General features: G+C 39.1%; 1 protein-coding gene across 3 annotated transcripts in view; it reads right to left on the reverse strand.

Annotated features, from left to right (window-relative positions):
* Window positions 1–4,578: 4,578 nt before the first annotated feature.
* HERC5 (HECT and RLD domain containing E3 ubiquitin protein ligase 5) overlaps window positions 4,579–23,434 on the reverse strand; it is a 43,425-nt gene continuing 24,569 nt past the window's right edge. The window contains exons 14-23 of one of the 3 annotated variants that reach the window (XM_072754948.1): window positions 20,661–20,783; window positions 19,262–19,372; window positions 17,628–17,798; window positions 14,102–14,245; window positions 12,944–13,110; window positions 9,080–9,146; window positions 8,178–8,248; window positions 6,103–6,286; window positions 5,915–6,017; window positions 4,579–4,864 (exon numbers count right to left, since the gene is read on the reverse strand). In XM_072754948.1, the coding sequence (XP_072611049.1) occupies window positions 4,659–4,864; window positions 5,915–6,017; window positions 6,103–6,286; window positions 8,178–8,248; window positions 9,080–9,146; window positions 12,944–13,110; window positions 14,102–14,245; window positions 17,628–17,798; window positions 19,262–19,372; window positions 20,661–20,783 (1,347 nt within the window). In that variant the 3' untranslated portion in view covers window positions 4,579–4,658. The remainder of the gene's footprint in view (window positions 4,865–5,914; window positions 6,018–6,102; window positions 6,287–8,177; window positions 8,249–9,079; window positions 9,147–12,943; window positions 13,111–14,101; window positions 14,246–17,627; window positions 17,799–19,261; window positions 19,373–20,660; window positions 20,784–23,434) is intronic. The other 2 variants (XM_072754946.1, XM_072754947.1) reach the window with 2 other exon arrangements.

Raw genomic sequence — 23,434 nt, forward strand, 5'->3', positions numbered from 1 at the left:
TTGTGAATAAATAAAATCTTTAAAAAAAAGAGAGAGAAAAGAAATCCCACCCCTGCTTCTTCCATAAAATTGTGAGGAATATACTAAACTTGACTCATGAAAGCCCTTTGTGAAACAACCCTAACTGGTGAACAAAACAACCATTCAACGTCTCCAGAAATTGTCCCAAGGGCACACAGCCAAGTGATGAAACATACAAGAAAATCTAAAACTTGTTAAGTGCTGCACATTGAAGTTTGGGGCATTTGAGCTGCCACTGGCATCCTTCTTCCTCCTCTCAGCTCAGAGTGATGGCCACACCAGGAGGTGCCACCAGGACCGGGAACTCTCTTGTCCCCAACTCCTACTGGAGGGCCATGGCATTTCCCAGGAGGTGAAGATTAAAATGTAACTATGTAACTATAAAAGACAGTGTAAATGCATATTTCCTCTTTCTATTTAACGGATTTGCAGAACAGTTTGTAGAAAACTATGTATAAATTGTATTTTGGGGTCTCTATCATATTTGCCATTAGCAGCACAAAGGAAGTAGATGGGGGCAGGGCTGAACTGGAGTAAAGAAATGATACCAGATGGTAACTTGAATTCACAGGAACTAATGAAAAGAGCCAGAAAAGGTAAATATGGCTAACATACTAATACTACAAAATACATCCTTGTTCTCCCCTTTCTTCTCGGTTCTATTAAGAGGCAATAAATTATATAAAGTCATAATTATAATCAAGTATTGTTAAGTTTGTAACATGTAGACCTAATTTTCATGACAATAATAGAACAAAAAGGAATAGAGCTACCTAGATGTAATGTTTCTGCATTTCACTAGCACTTTTATAAAGATTTATTTATTTGAGAGAGAGAGCGAATGCATGCATGCATGCATGCGTGTGCAAACGGTTGGGGGGGGGACGATGACGTCATAACCTGAACCAAAATCGAGAGTCAGATGCTTAACTGTCACCCAGGTACCCCTCACTAGCACTTTTTTTTTTTTTCCTCACTAGCACTCTTAAGAACAGATCTGTGAAAAAAAAATAGATCTGTGTATATGTAAATCATATTTCAATAAAAAATATAATAGGAAAAAGAACCCTAAACCGAGAAATAATCTCTCTGCAGAGATTAAATATTTCTCAGGCTCTCATATGCTCCTGGTGAGAATATAAAATGATGCAGATTCTTTGGAAAACAGCTGGCAGTCCCTCAAAATGTTAGACAGAGTTACCATACAACCCAGCAGTTCCACTCACAGGTATCTACTCAAGGGAAATGAAAACATGTCCACACAAACTTGAGCACAAATATTCATAGCAGCACCATTTATAATAGCCAAAAAATGGAAAACAACACAACTCTCCATCAACTGATGAATGGATATGTAAAATATAAATACAATGAAATATTATTCGGCAATAAATATGGAATGAAGTACTGATACATGTTACAACATGGATGAACTTTGAAAACATGCTAAGTGAAAAATGCTGGTTATTAAAAATGTGTTGATCCATTTACATGAAATGTCCATAATAGACAAATCTATAAAAACGGAACACAGACTAGTGATTGCATATGGCTGGGGACATTGTGGAGTTACAGCTAATGGGTACAAAGTTTGGGGTAACAAAGATGTTCTAAAATTGATTGTGGCAATGGCTGCATACTTCTGCAAATATACTAAATCCATTCAGGTGTATGCTTCACATGGCTTAATTATATTCTGTGTGAATTATATATCAATAAAGCTGTTACCAATTTTTTTTAAAAAATAGTACCTAAATGTCTGGTGTAAGGCTTAGCAGTTCCAAGTCACTTGCTGGAGGTCAAATGCTGGTAGAGGCATGGCCAAAAGTGGGATAAAGGTCTTAAACCTGCTAAATTCTGTCCCCCATGTTGTGCTACTTCTAGTAACCCTCTCAGATACAACACTCTTCCTTGAGAATTCTCCAACAGTTGAGTGTTCCTCTCCCAAGTTCCTTACCCAGCAGATCATCCTGGTTTCCCGTTAAAGGGACTGACCTTCATAGCTTCCTACAACGTAGCTCATGCCATGTATGGACATTGACCCCACCACCCCCAGCTATAAGCCCATCACAAGAAACACAATCTTATTCTTTCACTAACTGGGGCTCTTCCCCACTCCTCAGTAATTAGCTGACTGACTTCACAATGTCAGGATCTCTTGCCTCCTTAGATCCTCTTAACAAGATTATCTTCTTTAGTGTTATCTGCATCACTGACAAGGATCACCTTTACCCATCTTGTGAATAAGACCCTTCCCATCGGCTTTATTTTTTTAAAGATTTTATTTATTTATTCATGAGAGAGGCAGAGACACACGCAGAGGGAGAAGCAGGCTCCATGCAGGGAGCCCCACAAGAGACTCCATCCCAGGTCTCCAGGATCACGCCCTGAGCCAAAGGTGGCGCTAAACCGCTGAGCCACTGGGGCTGCCCTCCCATCAGCTTTCAAGGTGAGTCTTTCCCACTCTGAGAGAACTAACAAAAAAAGACTTGCCATGCATGACCTCTCTCCCTCTTTTCTTCCAATTCTACAAAGAGTGGGCTAAGGAAGCCTCTCTGAACTTGACTCCAGATCTTTAAGATGAAAATGATGCCTACTTCCAGACTTGGTGATGGTTTTAAGGGAGGTAAAAAAAAAATATGAAATCACTGAGCACCCCAAGAGTCATAGTAAGATTCTCACTACTGTATGTAGCTGTGGGGAGAAAGGCCTGTCTCCTTTTCGAAGTTTTTTTTTTCCTTCGTGAAATGCTCCATTTGGAAGTGATTGCTATATTCCGCATTCGCCACTAGGTGGCACTTTTGGCTAGCTCATAAGAGGAAACACCAGCAATAAGCACTAGAATGAGGATTGTACCCAGAAAGAGGATTGCACTTGTGAAATGCTGAGCTAGGAAGTCATATTCACAAACATTTATTAACGTGGCACCTACTAGGCAGACATAATAGGAAATGAATCCCGAGAAGAGAAAAAAAAAAAAAAAAGGAATCCCGAGAAGAGGAAAGAACCCAGAGTTGGAGGCAGAATTGAAAAGAGAGGAGGTGAGGAAGGGCAGGGTGATAGGGGTGGGATGAGAAGATTCCAGGGAGAAGAAAATGCATGAAATGCATGAACACAAGAGAGACTGTGGCCTGTTCAGGAAAGTGAGGCAGTTACAAATGACCAGAATGAAGTACACTACTATGTACACAGGGCACTGGTGGGAGACCAGGCTTGGGCTGTGCAGGGGGCGTGCTAGGAAGGATTTGGCAGGTCTAATAACAATGTTAATGAAATACGACTTTACTACCCAACTTTCGAGTCATTTTGATTTATGCAGCTTTATCACACTATAGCTCTTCAAGGAAAAAAGCACATGGAGAATTACAGAGGTTTGTAGGTTATGGACCTGTCAGTGGCAAGTGCTCACATTTGTACTTATACACTAGCTGCCAATCACATGTAGATATTCAGCCCTTGAAATAGGGGTAGTGTTACAGAACTGAATTTTAAACTTTATTAAATTTATTTTTAAGATTTTATTTATTTGAGAGAGACAGAGAGCACATGTAGTGGGAGGGGCAGAGGGAGCAGACTCCCTACTGAGCAGGGAGCTGGACACAGGACCTTGTGTCCAAGCTGGAATCAGACGCTTGACCCATTGAGCCACCCAGGTACCTCTACTTAATTAAGTAGCCACATATTGGGCAGCACAGCTCTGGACCGTTTTCCCCACCACTGCCAATTAGTTTTCTCTAAAATTCTTCAAAGAGTAAACCTTATCTATAGCATAAGTCTACCTTGAACATTGCAAAGGGGGGGGGGGGCAGGTAGTGCAGCTGCCAGCTTCATAGACTGTTGTTCTAGATACAAGAACTAGAATCATCAGGGTCTGACTTGACTGTGTGGGGTAAAGAGGAGGAAAGGAAGAGGATTGCAGGCTTCTGCCTGGAAATCCTGATGATACTACTCCAAGCTGTGGAATACAGGAAAAATGATCATTTTCTTCTTAAATATCCTGAGATGAAGGAGCCAAGGCACATGCAAGAAGCGACAGACTAGATAGAAAAATAGCTGCGGTGCTGGAATCTACCAGTTCCTGTAGGTCACAGAGCGAGAGAGACAGAGATGTGGGCATGATCACATGGAAGACAGAACCGAAGCTGTGCAGCTGATGAGAGTGCGTGCTGAGTGACAACAGACTACACTAGCACTGGAGAGGTCAGGGGAGTGTAAGAAACCTACGCAAAGGAAATGGGAAAGGAGCCAGGAAAACACAAGCCACAGTCAATCAGTTCATGATAGTTTTGAGGAGAAAGCAGCCAATGGTTTCATATGCAATACAGAAGATTTAAGACAGAAACGTCCCTTGACATTTTCCACAGGAAAGTCATTTGTGACTTCTATTGGAGCAGCGGGAATAGAAGCAACACCACTTCAGCCACACATTTCTGAGAAACAAAGTTCTGTCTTTAATGCATCATGCTTTGGGGTCACCCTGTTTTAACAGCATTATCACATCTCACATGCAAAAACACGATTCTAAAAGAGCAGGTGAACACAACTAACAGACAGGACTTTTACACTAATCTTTGCGTTCTTTTATTTTTGAAAAGATTCCCGAAAAGAGGTAAGTAAAGGATGTGTGTGAGGCAGGATCAGCCAAAGCCTCTGCTGTTGTTGATGGCTACCTGAAGGGCTTCTTCCACTCTTTCCATCGTAGAATATTTAGGAAGGTAGAGGACACTAATACAGGTCTGTGCTCTTATGGGATCTTTTTCATTCACATTTTCAGGACAGCAGAATGTTATTTTCATGTTCTTTAAGCCTTTAACTTGAATTCTGTCAGTTCCTGTAAGAAACACTAAAAAGAAGAATAGAAATGAGAGGTCTGCTTCCCAGAGACCAAGGTTTATAGAGAAATGGGTTTATTTGAAAATGTTTACTGAGGGCCCCTGTGCAGTCCTGCGTTAGACTGCATCCGGGACTGGTATGTTGTCCCTCAAGCAGTTCACAGTCCATCGAAGTATTATATTCTTGTGCAGAAAAAGACAAATAGCAGGAGAAAAATAAAAGGGTGTAAGACAACTGGATAAAGCGCCAGGGAATTAAGTGCTTCCTGAGTGAAAATTCTGTGTGTGATTCAGGGCAGGGAGAAAGCATCAGGCTGGGTTGACTGGGGAGACTTCTGAGAGCTCAGAAGTAAGCTGGACCATTAAAAAGGGAAAGGTTCAGAGCAGTAACAAGGAAGTGGGCGAAGGGTGGAGGCTGGACCAGGAACTTCAGAGAAAGCCTGAAGGTGGGAGGGTACAAGGTGAACTCAAGAATGTATAGATGATGGAACTGTTTGGCTGAAATGATGATTTCTTGTAAAAGTTAAGATTGGAAAGTCAGGCTAAGCTCCTGGTGAAGTCTAAGTATCTTCCAACATACATGTTATCCACAAAAAGAACAAGAAGATAAACATTCCCCAAAAATAAGTACTGAAATTTTTACAAGAAAATGAGGAAGTCATTAAGCAAAGATGCAGGAAAACAACCAAGGAAGCATGAAACTGAGATCAAAATGTAGAAGGGGAGATAAAATGGGTTGGAGACAATGACATTGTAAAACATGGCTAATCCCATAGTGCCTGAATAACTGAGTCACAAATACAGAAAGCAGATTAAATATCTAACTTGGATGGAGAACTGAAGAAACATTTGAAAGCAACAGTCAGGGTTGAAATCACAGGAAAAAAGACCTATATTAATATTTTTTATGTCCACATAGTCTGGCATGGAGACTATCCAACTGGACTCGGAATGGCTCTTACACTAGCCTTTGTGGCAAATGGTGGCTATGACAAACAAGGTCTTCTTATCCCATAAAAAAGGATGTAAGATTATAGATCTACTCTTGATATTATACTTACCAAGGAACTTTTTCTTTTCCTCCAAAGTCAATTTGTGTAAAGCCTTCCAAAACATCACTATGGTGGGATGTGAATTATCATATCCTTCTTCATAATGTGCATTCTAAAGAAAAAAAATGCAGGAAGAAAATGTATTCAGGAAATAGGAAAGAATTTTAAATTCAAACTTCTAGGCCTTTATGATATACCTTTTCAAATGTTTCCCAGTCATAATCTGTATTTCCAATAACCACATCTTTTAGTTCTTCGGGATGGAAAAATTCAATAATATCCTTGTCACACACTTTGTAAAATCCTCTTTGAAATTCCTCATAAACTGCCTTCACAGAGATGTTGAAGATGTAATTGACATATTTAGAAACATAGTCTCTCCTTTAATGAAACAAAAAAATGGTTTCAGCTTATTGCAGAAGGAAACTGGTAGGGAGGGCAGGGAAAGTGGAAGAAGGCCAGACATAAAGAACTAGAACACCTAACAATTCAGTGCCTACCATGTGCATATGACTATTTTTCATATATTATTACTTGATCTTAGCCAAAAGACCGAGAAGCAATTTTTTCATATATTATCTAATTTAATCTTCACGTAACTCTCAGGGCAGATTTTTAGGACATTTTAGTAAAGAAACGGACATGGTAAAATTATGTAATTCCTCAAGGTCACCCAATTAAGAGAAATGACACAGATTAGAACAGAAAAAGTTTGGAAAAATAAAATCTGAGACCTGCTAACAGTGCTCTGGGGAACAGGCTTGGGAAACGGGAAATTTCCTATTTTATTTTATGGTTTTCCATATTGTCTGTATGTATGACAGTGAGTAATTACTCAGTATTTGTGGCTAAGTAAAAATACAGAGGGGATTTCTACGTCTAGCTATGACAGAGCAGCTTACAGCAAATACCTCCCAGTGAGAAGAACTAGAAAAAGCCAGAAAATATACAAAAACACATCTAGATCCAGGCTTCTAGATCTAAGTCAAGACTCTAGAGGCCTCTGAAGTAATAAGAGAAAAAGGAAGCCCTCTAAAGTGAGCCCAGCATTTTACCTACAGTCTTTCCCTTTGGGCCATTTGCCCTGAATTCAGGGAAGGGACCAGGCAAAAAGTCATTGTTAAAGAGGCAGAGAACCTCATTATGTCTAACAGTAATACTATGGCTAAACTGGAGTATTCATAAAATATACTACAGAGCTGAAAATGTTCCATTTCTTGATCTGTGTATTTGTGTACTTTTCTGTATGTTGTACTGCAATAACAAAGTTCTTTTTTAGGGGATCCCTGGGTGGCTCGGCGGTTTGGTGCCTGCCTTCGGTCCAGGGTGTGATCCTGGAGACCCGGGATCAAGTCCCACGTCGGGCTCCCTGCTGCTTCTCCCTCTGCCTGTGTCTTTGTCTCTCTTTCTCTGTCTCTCATGAACAAATAAATAAATCTTAAAAAAAAGTTATTTTTTAAAAATAAAGACTAAAAGATTAAATAAAAATAGCTTACATCAGAATGCTCACTTGGTGGTATCTCTCTGCTGCTGTGACCAACTATCAATGGAATGTGTGTCATCCCAAACTATGGCTTTAAAATTGTATCCGGTAAGGTGTTGAAAACTCAAGACAGCACAGTAACATGTAATATTAATAAATACTAAGTGCCTGCTACAGACCAGGCACCACTGTAGACTACTCTAGGTACTACATATACAATGATAAACATGACTACTCCTTGCCATCATGCAGCTCGCTATAGTGGAGGAAATACAGGTAAGTAAATAAGCAGATAAATCCTAAAGGTACATAGTATGTGATATGAAAAGAAAAAGTAGGGATGCCTGGTGGCTCAGTGGTTGAACATCTGCCTTTGGCTCATGTTGGTTGTGATCCCAGGGTCCTGGGATCGAGTCCCGCATCAGGCTCCCTGTAAGGAACCTACTTCTCTTTCTGCCTATGTGTCTGGCTTTTATCTGTGTCTCTCATGAATAAATAAAATTTTTTAAAAAAAGAAAAGAAAAGAAAAAGTAAAACAGGGTAAGGGGATAGAGAGGGAAGTTGGTGATATAAACCCAGACAGGAGGGCAAGGGAAGGCCTCTCTGAGAAAGCTATTTCCTTCCCTACCAAAATATAAACTCCAGGACACACACACATACACACAACATAACATCAACTCTCTGCTTCATTAAAAAATGATTAATTGGTAATAACTACAAGGCATTTTTAGAGCCCAGTGACATAAACAGTGCATAAACAAAACAAATATTTCACTTCTCTATACCTACTTGTTAGTCTGGTCAACAATGATGCCACTTCCATTAGGGATTAAGTCTACATCATTTTTGTCCCAATGCACCTGTAACCACAAATAAATTCAGTATCTCCAAAATAATCCCAAACAACCTATTATCAACAAAAACACTTTGAAGCATATACTTCTCTCAAGATTTTCTAAAAGTACACATTTTAGTCATTAAAACTAGCAAGGAGTGTGCACAAAAATATTTTTTTTACAAAACATTTTATCATACTGAAAAAAACTGGCAAATTGTCACATTTCGGTATTCACTTTATACAGTATAGACCTAGTATGGCAGATTTGCGAAAGTGGCCACAAATTCTTCCCAGCCTAGTATTCAAGCCCCTTTGCAGTGTGACTTTGCAATACCCTGAGGACTAGTTCTTCAGCCCTTGAATCTGGGTGTCGCTACGTGAGGTACTCTGGCCAATGGGAACTGCCAGAAGCAAAAGCTTAAAAAGAAGTTTGTACGCCGAGGCTTGCCATCTCTTCCCACTCTTTATAATCCTGAGACCATTCTATAAAGACACCTCAACTAGCCTACTGGAGCATAGGGGACTCCTAGAACAGAAAAGGCGTTCCAGCCCACACTTCATAAACCAGTCAAAACCAGGTAAATGAGCAAAGCCAATGTAAACCATCTAGCCCAACCAGTCGACCCAGTCCAGAAACTCAATGAACTGTTTTTCTTTTAAGCCATAAGTATAGATGTAGTTTGTTATGTAATAAATCTAACTGATATGACCAGTTTATAAAAAAAAAATAAGAGAAAAACCTTCTGCACTAATTCAGAAGTTTGTCCTTTCACTAAAAAGAGTGTCTAGATAAATATGTTAAGGATTAGTCAGATTAAAACTGATCTGTAATCTCATTTTTATCATTACTCACATTAAAATAGATTAAAAATACTTCTCCAAAGTCATCACCTTCATCATCCAGAAGCGTCTGCAAACTCCTAAAGAACAAGTAATTTTATTTTTTAAAAGTCAATAATCATGATCACTAGATACATCATCTAAAATACATGTCAAATCAATGATAATTCTGAAGGTGAGAGGTCAGGTCATTAGTTAACAATGCCCATGTCTCTGTGTAATGAAAGCCAGACCCCAACTACAAGTGTGAAGTTTATGAGTATTTGCAATTCTACAAGCTCTCTTCCCTCCATCCTAAATTCCTTTACCCAGTGATTGTAGGTTTCTATTTAGAAAAAGACTGATAAAAATGCCTGGGTGGCTCAACGGTTGAGCATCTGCCTTCAGCTCAGGGCGTGATCCCAGGACCCAGGACTCAGGATCCAGTCCCACACTGGGCTCCCTGCCGGGAGCCTGCTTCTTCCTCTGCCTATGTTTCTGGCCTCTCTCTGTGTGAAATAAATAAACCTTAAAAAAAAACAAAAACAAAAACAGAAAAGGACTGATAATGTATTTACTGATACTGGAACTCATTCAAATTGGTGTTACCTTTATATAAGCTTTTAAACTGTACTTACAGAACAAATAATCTTTTAAATATCAGGTTATCACTTAGGGAATCTGAGGAATAATAAGGTCAAAGGACCTTCTCTTTATCTACTGTCCCGATATGATCAAGCTTAAGACTGCTGTGAAATTTGACTACCTTAACTGTTTAAGGCATCTATGAGAATATAGATTCTATCAGCATGGATACCAGTCTTTTTATATCTCTTATCTTCTATTGTCCTATGGTACTTCATACATATTTTTAAAGTCACAGGTTTCATTGTATTTGCTCATTCTCTCATGTATTCATTCAATAAACATTTATTAAGCATCCCATGCAGCAGGCATTATGGGATGTAAAGCTGAGACATTACTGTCAATAAACCCTGAGATTAGTAGGCAAGATATGCTGATGAAAGTCTCACCTAAAGTACAGAGAGCTATGTGCAGAAACTGTAAGGGAACAAGGAGAGCCGGATTTTTCATTACAGCATTGTGATGAACAGACCATATTGTATTCATTGTAGGTTTTTGGGGGGTGGGCGGTAAGAAGAAGAAGAGTGATGGGAACTCAGCTAACAAAACTGGATTCATGATAATACTTGGTTCGTGATACTCTTGTCCTTATCTGTCCACATATGGCTTATGGGCTTATTTATGGATGTTTTTATGAAGAAGACTTACAAACCTACCTCTTAAAACATTGCCAATATTTTATACCTACCTATATGGATACCTCTTCTATCCTAAAGTATGTTACAAATACCAGTCTGAGGGGTATTACTGCCTTTTTGTTAAGGTATCTCATGAAGAACAGATGAATTCTTTAATCTATTACAGTTAGACTTATCAATATTTCCTTTAATGTGGGTACTTTTTATGTCTTGCTTAAGATTCCCAAGGTGAGAAAGAGATTTGTCCATATTTTCAACATTCCTGCATTATATTGGTCTTTCATCCACATGAAGTTGAGTTTTATAGACAGCATAAGCTATCAGCCCTCATTTCTCCCCATATGCATGAACTGACAATACTGTTCCCATTAATCTAATATGCTACCTCTCACAAGTTCCATAGGTGCAGGGGTCAGTGTCTGAACTCTTACTTTTGTTCCATTGAAAACCTGCACCCATACTATACTGTTCTAAACTAATACAGCTTTCTAAAAATTCTTAAGTCTTAAGACCTAAAGGTATGAGAAACACTGGTACAGATTTAACGATCTTCACATTTACTAAGTTGATGTGTGTTAAGTCTTCTGATGCATAAGCATTATTTAGATCATTTTCACTGTTTTAGTAAAAAATAATAAACTTATCTCCTCCTCTCCAAATCTTGTGCTTTTCATATTTTTTCCTTATTAGTATAGTTAGTATAATGATTAACAGTCGGATGCCACACTGGAGCATCACTGTTCAATTCATGGTTCTGTCACTATGGGGTCTGGGACAAGTTACCCAAACTGTGTTAGTTTCCTCATCTGTGAAATGCAGATAATAATAATAGAATTGGGGTGCCTGTGTGGTTCATTCTATTAAGTGCCTGACTTGATTTCAGCTCAGGTCATGATCTAGGTCATGAGCTTGAGTCCTGCATCGGGCTCTGCACTGAGTGTGCAGCCTACTTGAGAGTCTCTCTTTCCCTTTCCCTCTGCCCTCTGTGCCCCACTTGCTTTCTCAAAAGAAAAAAATATCATACTACTGTTCTCATTCTTTTAAAAATCTACATAGGGTTCTATTACATAAATATACCAAAAGTACATAATTCCCTTACTAAAAGAACATTTAGCATTCTGCACATTATGAACTATATAATAAAATATACATTAGTTTGGAAAATTTTGCAACGTTGTATTCTTCCTGAAACAATGTCTAGAGACTGAACTGCTAGGCCAAAGGGGCAAATACATTTGTGATTCGGTTAAGTATTACCACACTGTTCTCTGAAAAGGAATCACCAATTCTTATGTCCACCACTAATCCATGAAATTACAGCAAAACTTTTCCCAAACCCTTGTGAACACTATATAGCATCAGTATTTCCAACTACTGTCAATTTGAAGCACAAAGCTTCTGAGCTTCATCAATGTTCCAGGGTGACTGGGGAAATTAAGCCATTCTGGTACTTCTTTTGTAGGTTGCCTTCTTGTATACTGTCTATTTTTCTTATGGATGTTATACAGCAGAATATTACCACTTTTATTACCAATATTTTTTTCTGAGGTGGTAGCCTGGCTTTTTAACTCAGAAGTAAGTTTTCACTTTAAAGGTCATGATATAGGGCGCCTGGGTGGCTTGTGGTTAAGCCTTTGGCTCAGGTCATGATCCTGGGCCAGGATCATTCCTGGGATTGAGTCCCACATCAGGCTCCCTGCAGAAAGCCTACTTCTCCCTCTGCCTGTGTCTGCCTCTCTCTGTCTCCCATGAGTAAATAAATAAAATCTTTAAAAAATAAAAAAATAAAAAATAAAGATGACGATAAGAAACAAGGTTTAAAATAAATATCACTTGCAGATTTCACATCATAGTATATAACCTGTGCTCTGTCCATGACTGTTTCTACACAAATAAAGGTCAAAGATTAATGCCAGCGTTGAGAATGAATCAACTTTTCTTAATTTGAGAAAGTTAATTATCCAACAATTCTTCCCAAAATTATAATTGAATAAATTTACTGTATGTAGAATGTTACTATATACATATAAATTTATATGTATGATACTTATATCATAGGATGTTACTGTTGAACATGAAAATACTATTGAGGTATGTGCTTTAATTATTTACAGGCACACCTTGGAGTTACTGCAGGTTTGGTTCCAGACCACCACAATAAAGCAGTTATCCCAACAGAGCAAGTCAAAACAATGATTTGGTTTCCCAGTGCTTATAAAAGTTATGTTTATACCTATTGTAGTCTATTAAGTATGCAACAGCATTATATCTAAAACACAATGTGCATACATACTTTTAATTAACTTAAAAATACTTTATTGATAAAAATGCTCACTATCCTCTTAGCTCTCAAGGAGTTGTAATCACAGATCACAGGTCACCGTAACAAATAAAAACAGTAATGGAAAAATTTGTGAGAATTACCAAAATGTGACACAGAGGACACAAAGTGAGCAAATGCTGTTGGAAAAATGGCTTGACACACAGCTGCCACAAACCTTCAATTTGTAAAAAATGCTATCATGGGTAAAGGACAACAAAGTAATAAAACAAGGTATGCCAGTATTCAAAAACATATTAGGTGGAGTTCTAGAAAAAGAACTATGTTTACTTACTTTCCCAAAACAGGACTAAGTTCTTTTAAGTCTTCCAGTGATGGAGTCTGGTCCAAAAGTTTCTTAAACAGGGCAAGTGGGAAAGGGATGTTGGCAACATTGAAATTGAATAAGGAAAGTCCACACAGAATGCCAAAGAAGAAGTATCTCTTCTTCTCAAATTTAGGCTGAAAAGAGAAAAAAAGACTTAATGTGTTAACATTTTTACAAGTAAAATGGAATATTTATATTAGGTAAACCTTTTCTCTCTTTTACAAAGTCAAATCAAAAATTAAAAGTGAGTGGGTGAACCCTGGTGGCTCAGTCGGTTGACCATCCAACTCCTGATTTCAGATTGAGCCCTGCATCTGGCTCCATGTTCAGTTGGCAGTCTGCTTGAGATTCTCTTTCTCCCTCTCCATCTGCCCCTCACCCTGCTTGTGCGCACTCTCCCTCTCTTAATAAAATCTTAAAATAAAAAAAAAAAAGCTTGTAATAAGAGTATTTAGAGTTTATGTGCGTCAGTTTAGTCAATTTAAATCTCTGCCACAGAGACATAAATAGAATCACATTAGGCTCAGCAATCCTCATAAACTGAAGTTTTCACAATTTCTTTTCATACAGTTTTTTTTTTAAGATTTTATTTATTTATTCATAAGAGAGAGAGAGAGAGGCAGAGACACAGGCAGAGGAAGAAGCAGGCTCCATGCAGGGAGCCCGATGTGGGACTTGATCCCGGGACTCCAGGATCATGCCCTAGGCCGAAGGCAGGCGCTCAAACCGCTGAGCCACCCAGGTTGCCCTATATAGCCTTTTAAATGAAAATTTGTAAAGAAATTTTCAACTTCGCTGGGAAAAATAAAACTCAACAAAAAATGGGTGCCTGGGAAAGGAAGGTTTTCTTTTTATCCATACATTCTATAAATGATCAGAAACATTTACTGCTTAAATATTCCTATGTGGGCAGAAATGGAAACCCAGGGAAAGGGGACTCTGGGTTAAGAAAATAATCACCTTATTGAAGTTGAAGATTATTTCCATAATTATATGTATCAATAACTCCTCTCCTTAAATAAAAGTCTATATAACCTAATTTTCATTGGTATGTCACCTCCCCCCCCGTTTTTTTTTTTTGCCTTTTCTGTCATAATAACCATAACCAAAGAAGAGAGGACTTACTGTGACGGGAAACCACATATAGGAAGCATCCTCAGGGTATGTAAACATCCCATATTCTGGCCGGGTCATCTCCTCAAACAGACAGTGGAAAAACTCTACCTTGACTCCTCCAGAGTCATGTCCAATTTCTCCACTAAATGATACCTGAGGAAACAGAACAAATAATATATCACTTCCAGGGCTCTGTATTGCTATGTATTAAGGCTCATTTAGTAATACTAAGACCGAGCATTATTTGTGGAACCAAGTATGTGGCAAGCACTGTGGTAAACATCTTACTCGTATCACCATATAATCTTCACATTAATTCTATGAGGTGATGAAGCTTCAAGAATTTACATATTATGGGCAGCCCAGGTGGCTCAGCAGTTTGGTGCCACTTTCAGCCCAGGGTATGATCCTGGAGACCCGGGATCGAGTCCCACGTCAGGCTCCCTGCATGGACCCTGCTTCTCCCTCTGCCTGTGTCTCTGGTCTGTGTGTGTGTCTCTCATGAATAAATAAATAAAATCTTTAAAAAAAAAAGAATTTAAATATTAACTTCCCCAAGGTCACACAGGGCTAAGGGGGTGCAGCCTAGATTTAATCCTATGTCTATCTTTCAAGTTTCAGAGCCTGATGTCTTTAGCTACTAAGCTGACCTCAATCAGCATCTTCATTTAATAAGGTATGCTAAGTAAAATAAAAATAAACATAAAGAAATCAAAAACAGTTGGATTTTCAAAGACTGAAAAACCAGAGCACACATAAGTCATCTATTGGCTTGGCTATTTACTCCTTGAGAAGGCATCTGTTGACACCAAACCCTCCCTAGGATAATTCTACCATAACCCATCTCTGCTCCTTCAAATACTCACTCATTCCTACCTTTCCTTCTTAGAATCCCTCATTTTGGTGTACAAATGTGTTAAGGTCTCTCTTATTTTTTTTTTTAATTTTATTTACCTATTCATGAGAAACACAGAGAGAGGCAGAGACACAGGCAGAGGGAGAAGCAGGCTCCATGCAGGGAGCCCGATGTAGGACTGGATCCCGGGACTGCGGGATCACACCCTGGGCAGAAGACAGACGCTCAACCGCTGAGTCACCCAAGCATCCCAGTCTCTCTTACTCTTAAAGGAAGAAAAATATCTCAGCACCACTGTCTCCAATATAGACAATACCAGCTTCTACTCTAGATTGCCAAATTCTGGAGAATCAGGTATACCATCTTCCAAACCTATTTCTCTAAGTGTTCTCTTCAAGAGGACCAAGAACCTGTTCTCGTGTCTCCTCTCGATTTCATGAACCCATTTTACACCTCTGATCATTCTTCTTTCTTCACATTCTTTTCTCCCTTGCTTTCTCTTATAAAGGATTAATCAGGTTTTTATCTTTTTCCTGCTCCTTTAATACTAGAATTTCCTGCAGTTTTGTGCTGGTACTTCCATCCTTTCTGCTTTTTCCCTGGATGCTTGACTTCTCTTTAAACTCTACTTATCATCTGCAGGCATTTAACCTTTGTATCCACTCTATCTTCTCTCCTGATTGACACACACTCCTGTCCAAAGGCCTGCTCAACATTCCCATCAGGATGTTCTGCGGGTACTTCCCCAAAAGCTTCTACTGGTTTAATTAGATGAATGGCTCTTCTATTTTCTAGACATGCAAGTTTCAAACTTCAGTGAATTATTCAAAACCTTTATATACCAGGTGTTGGGGCGCCTGGGTGGTTTAGTAGATTAAGCGTCTGACTCTTGGTTTGGGCTCAGGTCATGATCTCAGGGTCGTGGGATCAAGCCTGTCAGGCTCCTCATTCGGTTCAGATTCTTTGTCCCTCTCCCTTACCCTTGCCCCTTCTCTCCAAATAAATAAACACAATCTAAAAAAAAAAAAAAAAAGACCAGGTGTCAAATCCTTACTCTGTTCCTTCTTATGGGCAAGTTCCTTCATCTCACAAAACCTCCATTTTCCTCTTCCTCACGAGATTATAAAAAAAATAGAGTAACACATACAAAACGCCTCACAGTCTGGAAAGTGGCAGCTGCTCATCAAACGTTATCCAAAATTTTTAAATGGATGTATGAAACATGAAAGTACAACTAAAATAACTCATGGACTGACTGGCCAGCACAAGTAAGATTCACATAATGAGTTTGTTAGATTTTTTTTAAATTACCTATGTGTAAAAATATGTGGAAATGCTTCCTTTAACTGCAACCCCCAGTGCAACAGGCTTTTTAAAAAAATATATTTATTCATTCATTTTAAAGACAGAGAGAGAGAGAGAGAAAATGAGTGGAAGGACAGAGGGAGAGAGAAACTCAAGCAGACTCCACACTGAGCAAGGAGCCCGAAGTGGGGCTCAATCCCACCCTGGGATCAGGACCCAAGCCAAAACCAAAAGTCGGACCCTTAATGACCAAGCCACTCAGGTGCCCCACAACATACTTTTAAAACAGTGTCTTGGGGATCCCTGGGTGGCGCAGTGGTTTGGTGCCTGCCTTTGGCCCAGGGCGCAATCCTGGAGACCTGGGATCGAATCCCACGTCGGGTTCCCGGTGCATGGAGCCTGCTTCTCCCTCTGCCTATGTCTCTGCCTCTCTCTCTCTCTCTCTGTGTGTGACTATCATAAATAAATAAAAATATTTAAAAAAATTAAAAAAAATAAAATAGTGTCTTAAACTTTAGTCAAGTCATTCTTTAATCTGAGTAGGCTAAGTGATAAACTAGAGTCTCCTACCAAAAAAACACTTAATAAATGTCATCAGGCCCATCACTGTTGTGATTCAGTGGGAAGTCTGGAGCCTAAGAGCTGGACCCAAATCTTGGCTCTGATACTTCTCAGTTGTATTGCTCTTGGATAAGTCACCTAATTGTTCTACACCTCAGTTTCCCAATCAGCAAAATGAAGGAAAAACAACCCTCCACAAAGTGCCACTGAAAGAGTTATACAAGTACTCATGAAACATTCACAATGTTCTTGGGCCAAGGAAAACTTTCACTAGATTTATATTATTATTAATCTGTGTCAAATTTCTACTAATAAGACAAGTTATATAGTAACTAAACCAGAGATCATTTATGTTTCAGAACATGGGGATCTTGACAGTAATACCCTCAAAAAACTATATAGTCAATAAAGAGGAAGTTTTCTTTTTCACAAACCAATCTGGGTGCCTGGATGAGAGCAGAAACAAACTGTCAAATCTCCTCTAGGTCAACCTCATCTCACTGGCACCCTTCAGAGCGGGTGACTAGCCAGGCTACATCAGGCCTCAGGAGGGACTGGACTTCTTACGGCTAGGTCTGGACTTTCTACCTACCCAGGCTGGGGGAGGACAAACTTTTCACCCGTTGCTCCTTAGCGAGAGTGCCAAGTACCTGCAGTTATTCCCTGAAATTCACAGGTAAGCAGGGAATTAGGGGGAACTCCAAAACAGGCTCTGTGGCCAAGGGAGAGAATTTCATCTCTGGAAGACCCACTGTTACATCCTTTCATGTCTTCCTTCTCTCAGCAGCAAAAATATGAAGAATTATACTTTACCATTAACTCCCTCCTCAGATCTTCATTCTCAAATTGATTTAGGTGATTTAAAACATCCTCAATCAAGTGACTCCTTCTGACTGTTAGATTAAAAGTGGGCAGCAAAGCTAATTCGGACCCTCCTTGTTCCATAATTCCAGCCAACCGCATGCAAGCTCTAAATTTCTTCTCCTAGAAAAACAAAAATGTTTCATTCATTTCACCATTTGTTCTAAGTGGGAATGTATGAAGTGGAATAAATTGGTTCAATTTATTATGAGTGCTTGTCATGAACATTTAAGAAAAGAGCCTTATTTACATAAGCCACGGGAGAGGAGCTATACATTCAGCATCCACCTGAGTGAGCTGAAGAAACACCTAAGAAATGAAAAGCTAAAAAGAAAAAAAGCTTTGTGGAGACAACCAACATAAGCAGGAAAGTGACCAACTGTGGGCCCCACTCATCCACTTTATCCTGCAAACACAATTATTAATACTTCAGTTACCAAAGCTAATTACCATCATTAGGCTAACAGAGGAATAGCAAACACTGAAACAGTGTACTGAACATAACCTCATTTGGAAAAGAAGTTCAGAAACAAAGCATGCTGCAGGAAAATTCAGGTATGAGACACCTCTCTAAAGATATTGTATTCTAGGAGGAAAATCCAACAAGAGACTTTAGGGCACAGATAATCTAAGAAGTTATATGAGACACACACACACACACACACACACACACACACAGATTATCTATCTGACCAAATGGCAATTTGAGACCATTAAAAGCCTAAGACTCTTGTCAAAACAATGAAAAAGCAAATACTAGATCTATAAAATTATTTCTGGAGGTGTGTTTAAAATTAGAAGAGAAGAGCTAAAGATAAATAAAATTCTTGTATCTCATTTTCCTTTGTTAAGTATTTCATTAACGGTCATATTCATAAGTCAATTTCCAATTTTGTTTTAGCATAGTTAACTGCATTATATGAAAGTAACTACTGTTATGACATATAATTGAATATTATTCATACATAGACATAACTGGATGCATACAAAAAAGCAACAGTAAGAGCTAACACTCTTGGGCACTTACATTCCTGGAGGCATTTTCAATTGTCCAGTTTTAAGTTCAAAATCACTTTTTGGATATGTTGATAAACAAACCCAACGCACCTCATGATAGTTCACTGAAAAGATTATACTTGCAACAAATCTTTATTGTGGCATCATTAGAGGACCAGCCATTTATGTGTGTCCGTATTTCAAGAATCCTGTCACCTCTATTCCCACCGTTACATTTTTTAATTAGACTGGGCTTCTTAAATATTGGTTTGCTAATCCCAATCAAGCCCAAGACTGCTATGCCTCTGAGTACCATACAGAGACCTGTATACAGGGCCCAATCTCAAGGTAAAAACTCTACAAACTAGGTCAGCTGTCCATGCACTAGCCTTTGCTACTGAGGCCCTAAAATGCCTGAAGGCCAAGCCAGTCCAATTATGACAGTCTTTCTTTCCAACCTCATTAGAGTCTAAGCTATGTGGATTTTATAACCATTGGTTTCAAGGTTATAAACCCCTCAAATATTGTACACTTCAGAAGACTTTTATCATCTGATTTGTTAATGAAAACAAAGAAATAGGCATACCTACCTGTATTTTTAAAAGTGAATCTGCATACAGTAGTTTGATTTTTGACAGAATATTAAAGATAAATGGAAAATGACTGAATATGACAGGATACTGAGTGCCAACTGAAGTGTCCTAAAAATACAAACAACAAGAATTCTGACAAATGAAAGACCAGAGAAATCTTACACCTTAACTCATAGCCTAAAATCCCTGATTAAGTTTAAAGTCTCAGTTCTCCTAGGCAAAGCAATCCAAATTGCTGGTTAGTAGTACTGGTCAATGAAATGTATGTAAATCTAGTAAAAATACATAAATAAAAATAAAAAATACATAAATAAAAATAAAGCTAGTATTTCCAGTGCTCACTTAATTTAGCAATTAATTATAATTAATTTTAATTCTAGATGCTTTTCCCAAAGAGTCTGTTCTGCAGCAGTGGGCACTTCAGAAATGTAAATTAGTTCAAATGCATTTAGTGACACGGGGAATGATATAATGTAGACTAGCTGATGAGCTAATACATGGTTTCTGCCTGTCAGGGGTTGATGTGCTAGGAGCAGAATTATAACCTTCAGAGAGAAGGAAAAACAAATCTCAGGTCAACAGCTGAACTGGTAGCAAGAGCCCTTTAGCTTTATTTTTTAAATTTATTTTTATAAGTTTTTAAAAAATTTTATTGATTAGAGAGAGACAGGGTTCAAGTGGGGGGAGGGGCAGAGTTGGAGAAGCAGGTTCCCCGCTGAGCAAGGAGTCTGATTTGGGCTCTGTCCCAGGACCCTGAGATCATGACCTGAGCCAGGCAGATGTTTAACCAACTAAGCCACCTGGTGGTTTATTTTAAGAAATAAAGGTGTTCTTATACCCAGAGCAACCCCCAAAGTCGCAGTTTCAGCCAGCTTCTGGTGGGTCATGCTGCCTTGGATGCCCACCTGAGACAGCCCTACTTGCATATGTGTTATCTTAGTACTACCAATCCGCTCATTATAGGCTGTAAACAGATTTCTACCCTTTTGTTTTGTACATTTCCATATTCTCCTGATCCTCTCCAGAAGCTGCTTGCCTGGTTGATCCACATGATCTAAGGTAGCAACCACTTTTCTAGTAGGGCTTTGGCTACAAAACTGCATTGGTTTTGAGGGGTCTATCTTGCTTTGCCTGTAAGCCCTGTTATTTCTACTGAGCAATTTTGCAGGGTGCAAGGATATCTGAAAACTTATGCACAAAGTTATACCTATATTAACTCACTGATGCTCAACTTCTCCCTTTGAACATACCATACTGGGGGTGCCTGGCTGGCTCAGTTGGTGGAGCATGAAATTCTTGATCTCAGTGTTGTGAGTTTGAGCCACACGCTGGGTGCAGAGGTTACTTAAAAAAAAATAAAATCTTTACAAAATAGATAAATAAATAATAAACATACCATACTTACGGAGTTAACTTTCCAAGAGGATCTTCTATATGCATCCCCATAAAAATCAAGCCAGTGCGTAAGCTCGTTTACTTTGAAAATATTTTCAGGCAGTTGACACTTAGCCTGGTTTACCTTAAATAAAATATGACCCGTAAAAAGTTTTATATATAAAGACAATTTTGCTTTATGGCTATTAATTGGATTATCAGCATAAATAGCAAATTAAACACTCTTTCAATGACCAGAATAAAGTTCTATCCCATTCCTCCACTGAAAAAGCCCCAAATTTTCAGGAACATAAAGAATACCTATGACTTAGTAGCAGGAAGTGATGATATGATGATAAACTCCTACTTACTTTTAATTCATAGAGAAGCTTTTTTTTTTTTAAAGATTTTATTTATTCATGAGAGACAGAGAAGAGAGAGAGAGAGAGAGGCACAGACACAGGCAGAGAGAGAAGCAGGGTCCATTCCATGCAGGTAGCCTGATGTGGGACTCGATCCTGGGTCTCCAGGACCACACCCTGGGCTGAAAGGCGGTGCTAAACCGCTGAGCCACCCAGGCTGCCCCAAAGAGAAGCTTTTAAAGAATTTTAGGTCCAAAGAAAAATACAGTGCAATATGAATCCAAAGTATGCTGGGGTCCAATATTTCATGTCATATTCTTCAGAGTTTAACAATATACTATTTTTAGATGTTCCCCTCTGGTAAGGCATGTGTGGAACATTCCCCTCCTAAACTGTGGGGATATTTTCTAGCATTATCCCCTCATGACCGGAGTTATCATTACATGCACATGGACACCCTGGAACAGTGCTAATCATCAGTCAGTGAAGACACTGATACTGACACCAGATGCTTTGGATAGTAGTGACTATCAGTATTTGATCTGGATGGACACAGTCCTGGCCTAAATGAGTCATTCTGAAGGGTTCTTCTAAAAGCCCCTCTTGGCCTCCATTCACCTGGAATATTCTTACTGACGCTGGCCCAAACCCCAAATGATCCAAGCCTTCCAGTATCACCACCCAGAGCATTGTGACGCTTTCAACCCTATGATATGGTCCTCTCAACCCTGTTGATTTTAACCTTGCATAACCCCAGTTATGGAAAAAGTGGGTGTTTTATCCTTGTGGCTTCCTGTGGTCTCCCTTCCGAGGCTGGGGGTGGGGTAGGCTTGACAAATAATCTAATGTCACTCTTAGAGTCAAAGGATAAAGCAGGATCCCTTGAGGATTTTTGTCACTGCTTCAATATTTCTCAGGATTCTCTCTTTGTAAGCGGAAAAGCTCATTAGAATATACTTTCCTTGTGCTCTTTAGTAAATTTCTCAATTTTTCAAACCCAAAGTATTTTTTTAAAAGATTTCATTTATTTATTCATGAGAGAGAGAGAGAGAGGCAGAGACACAGGCAGAGGGAGAAGCAGGCTCCATGCAGGGAACCGGACGTGGGACTCGATCCTGGGTCTCAAGGCAGGAGTTAAACCGCTGAGCCACCCAGGCTGCCCAAAACCCAAAGTTTTAAAAATCTTTTTCTTTTGTACAAAACCTTTAATAATAGCCAAAGATGGGCTCTGCTTTTCAGCAGTAGGGCAGAATTATATTTTTTTAAGTAGTATGGCAGATTAGGTATCTTAATTCACTGAAAACAATCAGAAATACAGGATAAAGGATAAACAAATATTTTTAATGCAACACCAATATTGTAAGTAGATATGAAATAATCAGGTCAAAAATGAGATGAAAGCGGCACTCGCCTTGAGAGTATCTGCCAAACCTGGTGAACCTAACTTCACTTTGCAATGGTTGGGGCTTTGGGGAAAGAAGACAGAACCCAGACTCTGTCCAAATTATGAGGCCAAAAATAGAATGTCACCTCAGAAATCTGGGACCCAAAAGGGCTAAACCATCAAGGATGCCTGGGTGGCTCAGTGGCTGACCATCTGCCTTCCGCTCAGGGTGTGATCCCAGGGTCCTGGGATTGAGTCCCAAATCGGGCTCCCTGCGTGGAGACTGCTTCTCTCTCTGCCTATGTCTCTACCTCTCTCTCTCTTATGTCTTTTATGAATAAATAAATAAAATCTTAAAAAAAGTGCTAAACCATGAGAGTGAGGGTAAACTAGAAATGAATAGGCTCTACATCACTTTAACCCCAAGCCCAGGAAGCAAGCTATAGCTAGTTAAAATGGGGCTAAGCTGAAAAAAAAAAAAAAGTCACCTAACAGAATTTGCAATCACAAGAGCACTTTGCTGAAAGTTTGCACACCACATTCATACCACACCTAGAGATCTAAAGAGCTTCAAGCCAAGAATTTAAAGTAGTATTAAACTGAAGTAGTGTCTCCAGGAGCCTAGTAGAAGCAAATCCTCCCTGGAGAAACACAGCTCTCGAAGAATCCCAAAAGATAATGTTCCAAAGAAAATTTCACACACACATACACACGCATACACACACACACACACACACACACAAGTCACAGAACACAATAACGGAGGCACTGTGAAGCAGATTCAGCAGAAGTAATAGAGGGCAAAACTGACCTAGAAAGATTTTGGATACCGGAGGCCTAATGCATATAGATTCAAATAAGCAAAAGGGAAGCTTGAAAATAAAAGATGATGAGATCATAAATAGTGACCAAGGAAAAGAAATGTCAAAGAAACGATGGGAACCTCTACAAGTAGAAAACATAATACTGGAAATAAAAACACAACGGGCAGTTTTATTAGCAGACAAAAATCACTAAAAGGAGCATATTTCATGAACAGAAAGATATGGC

Source organism: Vulpes vulpes, chromosome 4, assembly GCF_048418805.1.
Source record: "Vulpes vulpes isolate BD-2025 chromosome 4, VulVul3, whole genome shotgun sequence".
Taxonomy (NCBI): Eukaryota; Metazoa; Chordata; class Mammalia; order Carnivora; family Canidae; genus Vulpes; species Vulpes vulpes.